The sequence below is a fragment of the Ciconia boyciana genome, chromosome 4 (genome assembly GCF_034638445.1).
Source record: "Ciconia boyciana chromosome 4, ASM3463844v1, whole genome shotgun sequence".
Taxonomy (NCBI): domain Eukaryota; kingdom Metazoa; phylum Chordata; class Aves; order Ciconiiformes; family Ciconiidae; genus Ciconia; species Ciconia boyciana.
In genome coordinates, this window is record NC_132937.1 from 2,056,155 (window position 1) to 2,070,982 (window position 14,828).

General features: G+C 52.7%; 2 protein-coding genes across 2 annotated transcripts; both read left to right on the plus strand.

Annotated features, from left to right (window-relative positions):
• Nucleotides 1-268: 268 nt before the first annotated feature.
• On the plus strand, nt 269-4,083 carry LOC140650741 (adenosine 5'-monophosphoramidase HINT2-like). The gene is given in 5 exon segments (XM_072859456.1): nt 269-369; nt 862-1,288; nt 1,290-1,319; nt 2,839-2,943; nt 3,742-4,083. Coding segments are annotated over 5 exon segments (828 nt in total). The 3' UTR covers nt 3,907-4,083.
• A 6,296-nt stretch (nt 4,084-10,379) lies between these two features.
• Nucleotides 10,380-14,212, plus strand: LOC140650744 (adenosine 5'-monophosphoramidase HINT1-like). Its single transcript, XM_072859457.1, is given in 5 exon segments — nt 10,380-10,470; nt 11,096-11,400; nt 11,402-11,431; nt 12,968-13,072; nt 13,871-14,212. Coding segments are annotated over 5 exon segments (696 nt in total). The 3' UTR covers nt 14,036-14,212.
• Nucleotides 14,213-14,828: the final 616 nt, after the last annotated feature.

The window sequence follows — 14,828 nt, forward strand, 5'->3', positions numbered from 1 at the left end:
GAGGCCAGTCACTAGCGGTGTACCCCGGGGGTCAATACTGGGTCCGATCCTGTTCAACGTCCTGATTAATGATCTGGATGATGGGTAGACAGACTGTACCCTCGGCGAGTTTGCTGATGATACAAAACTGGGAGGAGTGGCTGATACACCAGAGGGTTGTGCTGCCATCCAGAGGGACCTCGACAGGCTGGAGAAATGGGCAGGCAGGAGCCTCGTGCGGTTCAGCAAGGGGAAGTGCCAAGTCCTGCACCTGGGGAGGAACAACCCCATGCACCAGTATATGCTGGAGGCGGACCGGCTGGAAAGCAGCTTTGCAGAAAAGGACGTGGGGGTCTCCTGGTGGACACCAAAGTTGAACGTGAGCCGACAGTGTGCCCTTGCCGCAAAGAAGGCTAAGGATATCCTTAGCCCGATATAGAGGAAAGCAGGGTTTACGTATGTTACAATACAGTTGTGTAGACCGATCGAATTGCCCACTATCCCCGGGGGTGCAGGGCACCACAGACCGCCCTTGGGCAGCTTTGGGGGCACTGCCTATTTTCCTAAAAGCCTCCTACCCAGCTTAGCGCAAAGCCTATCTTGATCTGCCCTCCAGCCCTCAAGCCACCAGTGCCGAACGCACGCCTTGTATTTTATTTTCTCCCAGGAGGAGGCGTGCAGCTTAGAAGCGTCTGCAATTGAAGCGGGGCTTTCAGGGACCAATTTAGAGCAACTTCTGTCGGTTCTACGAGATGTTCTGAAAAGTTAAGGCCTGGCCTGGCCTGGCCTGGCCTGGCCAAAGCAGTCATTTGCCTGGAGGGAGCAGCACCAAAAAGCCACAAGCACGTTTGGGGTGGACTTGATGCGGTAACAAATAACAAGAAATAGTACTTGTAGCTACAACAGCCTCTTCCGAGACCTCGTTGCCCGCCCACAGGGTCGCAGCACTACACGGCACAGGTCCCTCCGCGGACTCGCCCAACGTCTTCTCCCTCCACCCCCAGGTCGGATCCCTCCGCGCCCCGAGGGCACGCAAGCGCCCCGAGCCCCGGTAAGCACCAGGTCGACGAGGGCGGACCCGCCAAGGGGGCGAGGACAAGCGAAAACGACAGACGAGACAGCCAATCGGGACGCGGGATCGGCCGGCGGCGATCTGGCGGCCCAATGGGCGCCGCGGAGGGCCTGGCCGAGTGGAGGAAGCGCGGGGGCGACAACGGGCGTTGTCGTGGCTGACGAGATTATTGGGGCGCGGGCCGCCCGGTCCGGTGGCGCCACTACTGTCTTCGGAAAGATCATCGGCAAGGCGCTTCCCCGCCAACGTCATCTACGAGGACGAGGAGGTAGCCGCGGCTTTGCTCTGTGCGCGGTTCCTCTTCCCTTCCCTTCCCTTCCGTTCCCCCCCTCGGCGCTCGCAGGCGCCCTGAGCCGAGGACCCGTTGTGCGGTGCCCGGGAGCGCGGCAGGGCGGGTGGCGGCGCTGCTGCGGGCGGGTGGGTGGGTGGAGGGACGGGGGACGGACGGGGCCTCTCTGGGTTGTGGCGCTCTCTACTGCGCCATCCCTAAAACATCGCGCTTCTTCGGTGCCCCCCCCGCCGGCTGCCGCGGCGCGTACTGGGTTGCTGGTGCTGTCCGGCTCGCCTCGGTTCGCAGCCCCACCGTGTCGTGTGCGCGCGTGCGTAGAGGAGGGCCTCTGACGGTAACGCACTCGGTGGCAGCCGCAGACGTTTGCCGCGTGATATCCCTTTGGCACTGCAAGTCGTGCAAAGTTTGCTGCCGAGGGATGGGAGTGGTCCTACCTCGCGTAGGATGATAGTCTTGAAACCTTAGATTAAGCACGCGCGGTCAGTCTCCTCGGGGATTCTGGGGGGGAGGGGTGGGTGCGTGTGTGTGTGCAAGCAGTGAAGGTCTGAGTAGTGACCGTAATGAGTTAGTTCTGCATAGGAGAAATGCAGGTCTTGATGTGCCTCGTAATAGCATTATAGAGATTTCACAGCTCTGCTGTGCTAGGCTTTGGTTCTGAGCCCCCAAACTGGATTATTAAAGCAAAGAGTTACAGCTTTTCTTATTTTTCTTAAAAAAAAAAAATATCTAGAAACCGGCCATCCTGCAGGCTGCAAAAGCTTCCCAGACCTTGTTTCTGTGGTGAAGCGGGACCGTGATAACAGCATGCTTGCAAGGTTCACGCATGCTGGTGCACCACAACGTGCTAGGAACTGGAGTGAGCTGCTTAGACTGTGGGGGGAAAAAATGCAGCCGTTACCTACACGATGTTAACTTTAAGTTAGTGTCGCGTATAATTTTTTTTATTAAAACGCTGAAGATTAACAGTTAGGGGTGTCTTCTGCTTTTGAAGGTAGGGTTTATGTGCAATATAGAAGGCAGACTCGTACTATGCACTTGCAGGCTTCCTGTGATTATGCTTTTGTTCAATACTTGAGCTCCCTGTACCATGGAAAGTGAATGGCCGCTGATCTTCCACTTCACTAAATTCTTTGCTGATTCAGTTAAGCCCTTTGTCTCCTGCCTCTGTGTGGACCACATCGAATAGAAAAACTGCTTAGGAAATGATCGACCCAAATTAAAACATACTGGATGGAGGTCGCTAATCTGAAGTACTGGCCCGTCTCCTTGCCCCCATCATCTTGCACGCTGAATCCCACTTCTGGAGGGGGCTCTGTAAATATGTTGTATTTTGTGTATAGCAAGTATTAATATCACGTAAGAAAAATCAACGTTTCGGCTTGTGTTTGGGGCATCTGGTAATCTGCTTCTGTACGAGTTCAGTGGGGCGTATTGATTTGCTCAAGCTATTGCCTTTCCCCGAAGCCAATCAAGTTTTAACTGTTTACTCTTCCTCCAGTGCCTTGCGTTCCATGATCTTTCACCCCAAGCTCCGACGCTTTTCCTAGTCGTGCCTAAGGAGCCAATTATCAGGCTATCTGAAGCAGAAGATTCTGGTGAATCTGTAAGTACCGTGGAAGCTTTCTGCACGCTGAACTGTCCCTGTAATTAGTTCCTAATTTACTAGACTCTTTCCCATCCCCTCTTTCCCTCTTGATAGGGCACAGTAGGCTATTTGGGGTTTTCTGGCGCTGTAATCTTTTGCCTCTAGCTTGTAATGGAATTGAGCTTTTTGACTAAAAGTAGTGCTATAAAGCAATGCTCATCCCTGGGTATGTACTTCTGGTGCAAAATGCGGTGGTGTTCTGGAGCGCGGTCTGATGCCTATTGTCATGGTTTAGAGTAAGAGTAGTAGTACTTCTCCTAATACGGAGAAGGGGGCTTGGGGTTTTTGGCAGGTCAGGGGTGAGGAAGGGCAAAGCTGGTTGAGAGGTGCTGGGTGCTTCACTTTTAGCTCTAAAAGTCAAGTTCAAAGGCTTTGTAAACCCACGCAAAAGGCAGCCTAAAGTTTATTTTCCACCAGAATTGCTTATGTTGCCTGAAGGTATAATGGGGGCTTTAGCCCGGAGACAAACTTAGCTTCTGTGGCTGTCTTGTAGTCCGTTACTGTCTAGCCTGAAAAAAATTGCATAGCTCTTTTTTTCCCTGTAGTGTGCATAATTGGTCTTTGTAGCTTTGCTTGGAAAATGTCAGTTGCAGGCGGACAGACAGTAATTTGAAGCGCAATGGTCGAATTGCTAGGAATTGGCTAACTGGCTTCTCTGGGTGGTTCTCTGCTCTCGTTCCTTCCCTTGCTGCCCTCTCCCCTCTTTGTGTGTGGCTTTTATGTTATTTATTTATGGGTTTGCACTTCCTTCTCCAGCTTCTTGGGCATTTAATGATTGTTGGCAAGATGCGTGCTGCTCACCTGGGCCTGACCAATGGATTCCGGACGGTTGTGGATGAAGGGCCCGAGGGTGGGCAGTCTGTCTGTCACGTACATCTACGTATTCTGGGTGGCCGTCAGTTGGGCTGGCCGCCTGGCTAAGATTTTTGCACCACAAGAGTTGCTGCACGTGTACGAATCGCCACTGAATGGATTTCATCTGTTGCCCGTCGGTCTAGCCACACCGTTGATGTCTAATTTTTTGTGACGTGTGTCTGCGGAAGGTGGTAAAAGCTTTGAGCAGCAGTTGCACAATAAAGATTTAGCATGGGGATATCATCTCTGTCTTGTGCGTCTTACTGAGGGAAATAGTTCTGCAAGTTAAAATGGTGTCTCCCCGGAGTGTAAGTACGTGGAGTGTTTCAGTCTGTTAACAGTGTTCTATAGGTAGATAGTGATTTGCCCAGTCACTTGAAGCGTGACGCTGGAACCGCTTAGCAGTCTCCTGCGTCTCGTAGGAAGCAAACTCTTAGCTTTTTGGAAGTGGTACGCAAACGTAGATAAAGCCGGCGTAGGCTGCTGCTAAAACTGTAGAAAATACTGTATGTGACGCTACAGGCATGCCATACAAGGGTGGTTTCGGCACAGTGCAATGTGTTGGAAGCATCCAACTCCTGTTGGAGCACTTTATCAATGGCTGTGTGATAAGGCCCCGTTGCTATCCCTTTTCTGGTGAGGAGGGATATGGTAGGAGAAAACAGTCGGTCCGAATGGCAGCTGCGGTGCTTCCATAGCACAGTGGAATATCCCTTTGGTCACTTTGGGTCAGCTGTCCTGGCTCTGTCCCCTCCCAACCTCTTGCCCACCCCCAGCTTACTGGGCTTTGGGGGTGGGGTGGTTGGAGAGACAGCCTCCATGCTGTGGGAGCACTGCTCAGCAGTAGCCAAAACATTGGTGTGTTATCAACACCCTTCTAGCTACAACTACAAAGCACAGCACTATGAGGGCTGCTATGGGCAAAGTTAACTCCATCCCAGCCAGACCCAAACCAAAACTGCATCACAGGGAGACAGCAAACTTTGTCTGTCTTTTAACAGCTGCTCAAAAAGGGAGATGGGCATGGGAAAGCAGGGCGATCCTTCGTTGCCCTTGAACGCTGTGTTGCTGAGGCATCTGAGATGCCCACTGGGAGGCGTCTTCATCTCTTCTATATCCCCAAGCGATCAGGTGAAGTTGGGTGACACGGGCGTGTAAGTAACCCGAGGACTTCACCTTTATTTAATCTTCCCGGGGAGGAGATGGAAACGATTTACCTGAAGTAGATGGAAGCTGACATATGATGTTTCCTGGAAGCTGCGCTGGTGCAGTGTTTGCTTACTGAATGATTGAGCTAGGTAACATCTATTGTTCTGTCTGTGTAAACTCCCTAAGGTATCTAGAAGGTGTTCCCGCTTCTGGGGGCGGGGGAATGTTGAAGAGGCTAGGTACGGCTTATACATTCAGAGAGACTGGGCGATTGCCATAGGTTTTAGAAGTCTGTGGCGCCTGGTGGAATTTACGTCTCGCCTCACAGGCGACGTTGCCGATACTTTGCTCCAAACCAGAGAGAGCAAAGGGTTATTAAACAGTGATCCGCTGAAGAATCGTAGCATCCTAGAGCAGCCCAGGTGGGAAGGGACCTGGAAAGATCATCTGGTCCAACCTTTTGTGGGAAAGGCAGCCTAGATGAGATTATCTAGCACCCTGTCCAATCGCATCTTGAAAACCTCCAGCGATGGGGACTCTACCACATCCCTGGGGAGGCTGTTCCGGTGGATGATTGCTCTCGCTGTGTAATAAAGAAATAAAGAAATAAATACAAATAATAATATGTCTGTCTTGTGTCAAGATGAAACCTCTCTCCTGGTGCAACTTGTACCCGTTGCCCCTTGTCTTCTCCATGTGGCTCCTTGTGAAGAGAGAGCCTCCGTCCCCTTTGTAGCCACCCTTTAAGTACTGGAATACTGTGATGAGGTTCCCCCCTGAGCCTTCTCTTCTCCAAGGGAGAAAAGACCCAACTCCTTCAGTCTTTCCTCATAGGGCAGGTCCTCCAGCCCTTTGATCGTCTTTGTGGCCCTCCTTGGGACCTGCTCCAGTCTGTCTGCGTCTCTTTTTGAATTGTGGGGACCAGAACCGGACACAGCGCTCCAGGTGCGGTCTGCAGGGGTGGCCTCTGTGAGAAGAGGCCAGGGTCTGCCCTGTGCCGGACACAGCTGGTTCCAGCCAGCTAGGCACCGGACTGACCGCAGGCCAAAGCTGAGCAACTCGGCGAAGCTGGTGGCGCCCTGTGAAAACATATTTAAGAAAGGGCAAAGCGCTGTCCGGGGCAGGTGGGCAGCCGGGGCAGCAATCCCTGCTGCCCGTGGATCCGGCAGGTGGATATTTCCTGAAGGCACTTTTTCATCCTATTTTCTCCCCCTGTCCTGTTGAGGAGGGGCAGCGAGAGAGCAGCTGGGTGGGCCCCTGGCAGCCGGCCAAGGTCAACCCACCACAAAGCCTAAAAGGCAGATTCCTCCGTGTAGAAGCTGAAGGGGGTCGGTGGTTTAAAGAATGATAGTGACTGGGGTAGGAACAGGACCTTTTGGAGGTAGGAAAGTCGGGAAATATCTGGGGATCCAGTCACTTTGAGGAGGGGGAAATTTCAAGAGAAAAAGCCTTCTTTCTGAGCAATAAGAGGTTCTTGTGAGAAAAAGGATCTAGACTCCATTTTTTCTCACTTGGTAATAAAAGTGACAAAGAACTGGAACTCCTGCGTGCAAAGGGATGAAAATGTACGGAGCCTGTTGGATGCTCTCTGTGTGTGTGTGTGTGTGTGTGTGTTGGAAACCCAGGAACAGCTATAAAGAGGTCATGGAGTAGATGTGAGCTTGGTTAACTTGGTCTTGCAAAACTTGATTAAAACAGAGCCTTAGAGAAGGCAATGCCTTGAGGATGTGAAGGGTAAAAGGACAATAAGTAAGGCTGGAGATGTAGTTCCCGATCCTTTTGTCGGGAAGGATTAGGACTGAATGTTGATTTGACTGAAGCGCAGGTTCCAATCCGTCTTCTATAACTGAAATTCAGTAGCAAAGGAGACCGAAAGCTGAGAACTCCCGTGACTGGAGTGTTGCAATGGAGGGATAGGGGCTCTTTAGGAAGGACAGGCCGGGAAGATGAGGAGGGGGAGTGGCCCTTTTATGTGAGAGAACAGCTGGAATGCAAGGAGCCCTGCCTGGGGATGGCTGATGAGCCTACCGACCGAGAGCTCATGGGTAAGGACCGAAGAGAAGACGGGTAAGGGTGGCATTGTAGCGGGCGTCTGCTATAGGCCGCCTGACCAGGAAGAACAAGCGGATGAGGCCCTCTACAGACAGATAGGAGCAGCCTTGCGTTCGCAGGCCCTGGTCCTCACGGGGGACTTCAACCACCCCGATATCTGCTGGAGGGACAAGACAGCAGGGCAACCATGCAAAGCTGACCCAACCACCCACCCGCATTAGAACCGGTGCCACCAGAAAAGCACGTAAGGTATTAGTAATCGGAGATTCCCTACTGAGAGGCACCAAAGCACCCATTTGCCATCCAGACGATTTCTCTAGAGAAGTCTGCTGCCTACCAGGAGCTCGCATTCGTGGCGTCACTGAGAGGCTGCCGAGCCTGGTGAGCCCTACAGATTATCATCTGCTCCTACTATTCCGCGTAGGGTCTGACGAGGCAACTTAGAGCCTCGTCAAAAAGACGAGGCTCCAAAAAGACCATCTGTCCCTCGGAGCAATGTTAAAAGGATCAGGAGCACAGGTGGTGGTCTCCTCTAACCTCCCAGTCAGAGGAAGGGGTCCAGGAAGGAGGAGACGAATTGAACAGGGGAATGCCTGGCTGCGTAGCTGGTGCCATACTCAAGGTTTTGGCAAAGGTAGATCATGGATCTACCTTTGAGAAGCCAGGTCTGTTGGGAGCTGATGGGGTTCACCTGACCAAGCGGGGCAAGAGGGTCTTCGCCAACAAGCTGGCCAGACTTACAAGGAGGGCTTTAAACTAGACCCAGCGGGGGAAGGCGATGGAGTTTTGAGCAACAGAGAGGAGCCAGGGGCTGCTGATGCATTAGGAACCAACAGGGGAACACCTGAGAAATGCTGCAAAGGAATTGGGGCTTGAGCCTCCAAAAAGGTGACGCGGTCGACAGCCCAGCTGAAGTGTCTCTATCCCAATGCACGCAGCACGGGTAACAAACAGGAGGAGGTGGAAGCCGCTGTGCAGCTGGAAAGCTATGGCCTAATCGCTATCGCTGAAACTTGGTGGGATGACTCACACGACTGGAGGGCTGCAATCGATGGCTATAAACTGTTCAGAAGGAAGGAGAGGCGGGGGGGTTGCCCGCTATGGAAAAAAGAAAAAAGGATTGACTGCACAGAGCTGTCTTTGAAAGACAGCGATGAACAGGTTGAGAGCTTATGGGTGAAAATTAGAGGCCAAGCCAACAAAGGAAACCTCGTGGTTGGTGTCTACTATAGGGGAGGATGTTGACAAAGCGTTCTTACTTCAACTACCAGAAGCATCACACTCGCGGGCAAAGAGTAAAGTCAAGACCCTGAATTTTAGGAGAGCGAACTTTCAGGTGTTTCAAGAACTCGTGGATGGGACCTCCCTGGGAAACTGCCCTCGGGGATAAAGGAGCAGAAGGGAGCTGGCAGCTCTTTAAGGACGTTTTCGTAGAGCACAAGAGCTCTCGATTCCCATGCGTAAGAAATCAGGCAAGGAAGGCAGGAGACCAGCATGGCTGAGTAAGGACCTTCTGGTCGAGCTGAAGCGCAAGAAGGAAATGCATAGTGAGTGGAAGCAGGGACACGCGTCCTGGGAAGAATATAGGGATGCTGCCCGGGTGTGTAGGGATGGGATCAGGAAAGCTAAGGCACAGCTGGAGCTGAATTTGGCAAGGGATGTGAAGAATCATAAGAAGGGCTTCTACAGGTGCGTTGGCCAGAAAAGGAAGACTAAAGAAAACGTACACCACCCCCATGCCACCCCCCCCAATAAATAAGACAGGAGCTCTAGTGACAACCGACTTGGGGAAGGCTGAGGTACTCAACGATTTTGTTTTGCCTCCGTTTTCACTGGCAATCACTGTTCCCACATCTCTCAAGTCCCTGAACCTCAAGGCAGGGACTGGGGGAACAAAGTCCCTCCCATCGTAGGAAACGATCCGGTTCAAGACCACGTGAGGAACCTGAACGTACACAAGTCCATGGGACCTGACGAGGTGCATCCCAGGGTGTCTCGTCCCACTCGGTGGGTTGCGAGATGGGTGAATCTTTTTGATTCCCTGACGGTTTGTGTACCGACCAACGAAGGCCGATCTCTGCTCGGCAGAGCCGCGTGGTCGGTAGAGGGGTAACAGTTTTAAACTGAAAGAGGGTAGGTTTAGGTTGGAAATAAGGAAGAATTTTTTTTTACGACGAGGGTGGTGAGACACTGGAGAACGGGTTGCCCAGAGAAGTTGTGGATGCCCCATCACTGGAAGTGTTCAAGGTCAGGTTGGGCGGGGCTTTGAGCAACCTGATCAAGTGAAAGATGTCCCTGCCCATTGCAGAGGGGTTGGGCTAGATGATCTTTAAAAGGTCCCTTCCTACCCAAACCATTCTCCGATTCTGTGACTGAATGCCGCCTTTGCCTCAGTCTTTGCTAGCAAGACCAGCCTTCAGGAATCCCAGGCCCCGGAGGCCAGGGGGAAAGTCTGGAGCAAGGAAGACGTACCCTTGGCGGAAGAGGATCTGGTCAGGGAATACTTAAGCAAACCGGATGTACGTAAGGCCACGGGCCCTGATGGGATGCACGCATGAGCGCTGGGGGAGCGGGCAGATGTCATTGTGAAGCCACTCTTGATAATCTTTGATCGATCACGGCGACTGGGAGAGGCGCCTGAGGACTGGAGGAATGCAAATGTCACCCCTCTCTTCAAGAAGGGCAAGAAAGAGGACCCAGGGAACTACAGGCTGGTCAGCCTCCCCTCGATCCCTGCAAGGGCGACGGAGCAGCTAATCCTGGAAACCACTTCCAGGCACATGAAGGACAAGACGGTCATCAGGAGTAGTCATCATGGATTCACCAAGGGGGGAGTCATGCTTGACCGACCTGATAACCTTCTATGATGAAACGACTGGCTTGGTAGACGAGGGAGAGCAGCGGATATTGCCTACCTAGCCTTCGGGAAGGCTTTTGACACCGTCTCCCGTAAGATCCTCATAGAGAAGCTGATGAAGTATGGGCTGGATGAGCAGACAGTGGGGTGGGTTGAAAACTGGCTGAACAGCTGGGCCCAGAGGGTGGTGATCGGTGGCATGAAGTCTAGTTGGAGGCCAGTCACTAGCGGTGTACCCCGGGGGTCAATACTGGGTCCGATCCTGTTCAACGTCCTGATTAATGATCTGGATGATGGGTAGACAGACTGTACCCTCGGCGAGTTTGCTGATGATACAAAACTGGGAGGAGTGGCTGATACACCAGAGGGTTGTGCTGCCATCCAGAGGGACCTCGACAGGCTGGAGAAATGGGCAGGCAGGAGCCTCGTGCGGTTCAGCAAGGGGAAGTGCCAAGTCCTGCACCTGGGGAGGAACAACCCCATGCACCAGTATATGCTGGAGGCGGACCGGCTGGAAAGCAGCTTTGCAGAAAAGGACGTGGGGGGGCTCCTGGTGGACACCAAAGTTGAACGTGAGCCGACAGTGTGCCCTTGCCGCAAAGAAGGCTAAGGATATCCTTAGCCCGATATAGAGGAAAGCAGGGTTTACGTATGTTACAATACAGCTGTGTAGACTGATCGAATTGCCCACTATCCCCGGGGGTGCAGGGCACCACAGACCGCCCTTGGGCAGCTTTGGGGGCACTGCCTATTTTCCTAAAAGCCTCCTACCCAGCTTAGCGCAAAGCCTATCTTGATCTGCCCTCCAGCCCTCAAGCCACCAGTGCCGAAGGCACGCCTTGTATTTTATTTTCTCCCAGGAGGAGGCGTGCAGCTTAGAAGCGTCTGCAATTGAAGCGGGGCTTTCAGGGACCAATTTAGAGCAACTTCTGTCGGTTCTACGAGATGTTCTGAAAAGTTAAGGCCTGGCCTGGCCTGGCCTGGCCTGGCCAAAGCAGTCATTTGCCTGGAGGGAGCAGCACCAAAAAGCCACAAGCACGTTTGGGGTGGACTTGATGCGGTAACAAATAACAAGAAATAGTACTTGTAGCTACAACAGCCTCTTCCGAGACCTCGTTGCCCGCCCACAGGGTCGCAGCACTACACGGCACAGGTCCCTCCGCGGACTCGCCCAACGTCTTCTCCCTCCACCCCCAGGTCGGATCCCTCCGCGCCCCGAGGGCACGCAAGCGCCCCGAGCCCCGGTAAGCACCAGGTCGACGAGGGCGGACCCGCCAAGGGGGCGAGGACAAGCGAAAACGACAGACGAGACAGCCAATCGGGACGCGGGATCGGCCGGCGGCGATCTGGCGGCCCAATGGGCGCCGCGGAGGGCCTGGCCGAGTGGAGGAAGCGCGGGGGCGACAACGGGCGTTGTCGTGGCTGACGAGATTATTGGGGCGCGGGCCGCCCGGTCCGGTGGCGCCACTACTGTCTTCGGAAAGATCATCGGCAAGGCGCTTCCCCGCCAACGTCATCTACGAGGACGAGGAGGTAGCCGCGGCTTTGCTCTGTGCGCGGTTCCTCTTCCCTTCCCTTCCCTTCCGTTCCCCCCCTCCCCCTCCCCCGGCGCTCGCAGGCGCCCTGAGCCGAGGACCCGTTGTGCGGTGCCCGGGAGCGCGGCAGGGCGGGTGGCGGCGCTGCTGCGGGCGGGTGGGTGGGTGGAGGGACGGGGGACGGACGGGGCCTCTCTGGGTTGTGGCGCTCTCTACTGCGCCATCCCTAAAACATCGCGCTTCTTCGGTGCCCCCCCCCCCCGGGGGCTGGCGCGGCGCGTACTGGGTTGCTGGTGCTGTCCGGCTCGCCTCGGTTCGCAGCCCCACCGTGTCGTGTGCGCGCGTGCGTAGAGGAGGGCCTCTGACGGTAACGCACTCGGTGGCAGCCGCAGACGTTTGCCGCGTGATATCCCTTTGGCACTGCAAGTCGTGCAAAGTTTGCTGCCGAGGGATGGGAGTGGTCCTACCTCGCGTAGGATGATAGTCTTGAAACCTTAGATTAAGCACGCGCGGTCAGTCTCCTCGGGGATTCTGGGGGGGAGGGGTGGGTGCGTGTGTGTGTGCAAGCAGTGAAGGTCTGAGTAGTGACCGTAATGAGTTAGTTCTGCATAGGAGAAATGCAGGTCTTGATGTGCCTCGTAATAGCATTATAGAGATTTCACAGCTCTGCTGTGCTAGGCTTTGGTTCTGAGCCCCCAAACTGGATTATTAAAGCAAAGAGTTACAGCTTTTCTTATTTTTCTTAAAAAAAAAAAAAAAAATCTAGAAACCGGCCATCCTGCAGGCTGCAAAAGCTTCCCAGACCTTGTTTCTGTGGTGAAGCGGGACCGTGATAACAGCATGCTTGCAAGGTTCACGCATGCTGGTGCACCACAACGTGCTAGGAACTGGAGTGAGCTGCTTAGACTGTGGGGGGAAAAAATGCAGCCGTTACCTACACGATGTTAACTTTAAGTTAGTGTCGCGTATAATTTTTTTTATTAAAACGCTGAAGATTAACAGTTAGGGGTGTCTTCTGCTTTTGAAGGTAGGGTTTATGTGCAATATAGAAGGCAGACTCGTACTATGCACTTGCAGGCTTCCTGTGATTATGCTTTTGTTCAATACTTGAGCTCCCTGTACCATGGAAAGTGAATGGCCGCTGATCTTCCACTTCACTAAATTCTTTGCTGATTCAGTTAAGCCCTTTGTCTCCTGCCTCTGTGTGGACCACATCGAATAGAAAAACTGCTTAGGAAATGATCGACCCAAATTAAAACATACTGGATGGAGGTCGCTAATCTGAAGTACTGGCCCGTCTCCTTGCCCCCATCATCTTGCACGCTGAATCCCACTTCTGGAGGGGGCTCTGTAAATATGTTGTATTTTGTGTATAGCAAGTATTAATATCACGTAAGAAAAATCAACGTTTCGCCTTGTGTTTGGGGCATCTGGTAATCTGCTTCTGTACGAGTTCAGTGGGGCGTATTGATTTGCTCAAGCTATTGCCTTTCCCCGAAGCCAATCAAGTTTTAACTGTTTACTCTTCCTCCAGTGCCTTGCGTTCCATGATCTTTCACCCCAAGCTCCGACGCTTTTCCTAGTCGTGCCTAAGGAGCCAATTATCAGGCTATCTGAAGCAGAAGATTCTGGTGAATCTGTAAGTACCGTGGAAGCTTTCTGCACGCTGAACTGTCCCTGTAATTAGTTCCTAATTTACTAGACTCTTTCCCATCCCCTCTTTCCCTCTTGATAGGGCACAGTAGGCTATTTGGGGTTTTCTGGCGCTGTAATCTTTTGCCTCTAGCTTGTAATGGAATTGAGCTTTTTGACTAAAAGTAGTGCTATAAAGCAATGCTCATCCCTGGGTATGTACTTCTGGTGCAAAATGCGGTGGTGTTCTGGAGCGTGGTCTGATGCCTATTGTCATGGTTTAGAGTAAGAGTAGTAGTACTTCTCCTAATACGGAGAAGGGGCTTGGGGTTTTTGGCAGGTCAGGGGTGAGGAAGGGCAAAGCTGGTTGAGAGGTGCTGGGTGCTTCACTTTTAGCTCTAAAAGTCAAGTTCAAAGGCTTTGTAAACCCACGCAAAAGGCAGCCTAAAGTTTATTTTCCACCAGAATTGCTTATGTTGCCTGAAGGTATAATGGGGGCTTTAGCCCGGAGACAAACTTAGCTTCTGTGGCTGTCTTGTAGTCCGTTACTGTCTAGCCTGAAAAAAATTGCATAGCTCTCTTTTTCCCTGTAGTGTGCATAATTGGTCTTTGTAGCTTTGCTTGGAAAATGTCAGTTGCAGGCGGACAGACAGTAATTTGAAGCGCAATGGTCGAATTGCTAGGAATTGGCTAACTGGCTTCTCTGGGTGGTTCTCTGCTCTCGTTCCTTCCCTTGCTGCCCTCTCCCCTCTTTGTGTGTGGCTTTTTATGTTATTTATTTATGGGTTTGCACTTCCTTCTCCAGCTTCTTGGGCATTTAATGATTGTTGGCAAGATGCGTGCTGCTCACCTGGGCCTGACCAATGGGTTCCGGACGGTTGTGGATGAAGGGCCCGAGGGTGGGCAGTCTGTCTGTCACGTACATCTACGTATTCTGGGTGGCCGTCAGTTGGGCTGGCCGCCTGGCTAAGATTTTTGCACCACAAGAGTTGCTGCACGTGTACGAATCGCCACTGAATGGATTTCATCTGTTGCCCGTCGGTCTAGCCACACCGTTGATGTCTAATTTTTTGTGACGTGTGTCTGCGGAAGGTGGTAAAAGCTTTGAGCAGCAGTTGCACAATAAAGATTTAGCATGGGGATATCATCTCTGTCTTGTGCGTCTTACTGAGGGAAATAGTTCTGCAAGTTAAAATGGTGTCTCCCCGGAGTGTAAGTACGTGGAGTGTTTCAGTCTGTTAACAGTGTTCTATAGGTAGATAGTGATTTGCCCAGTCACTTGAAGCGTGACGCTGGAACCGCTTAGCAGTCTCCTGCGTCTCGTAGGAAGCAAACTCTTAGCTTTTTGGAAGTGGTACGCAAACGTAGATAAAGCCGGCGTAGGCTGCTGCTAAAACTGTAGAAAATACTGTATGTGACGCTACAGGCATGCCATACAAGGGTGGTTTCGGCACAGTGCAATGTGTTGGAAGCATCCAACTCCTGTTGGAGCACTTTATCAATGGCTGTGTGATAAGGCCCCGTTGCTATCCCTTTTCTGGTGAGGAGGGATATGGTAGGAGAAAACAGTCGGTCCGAATGGCAGCTGCGGTGCTTCCATAGCACAGTGGAATATCCCTTTGGTCACTTTGGGTCAGCTGTCCTGGCTCTGTCCCCTCCCAACCTCTTGCCCACCCCCAGCTTACTGGGCTTTGGGGGTGGGGTGGTTGGAGAGACAGCCTCCATGCTGTGGGAGCACTGCTCAGCAGTAGCCAAAACATTGG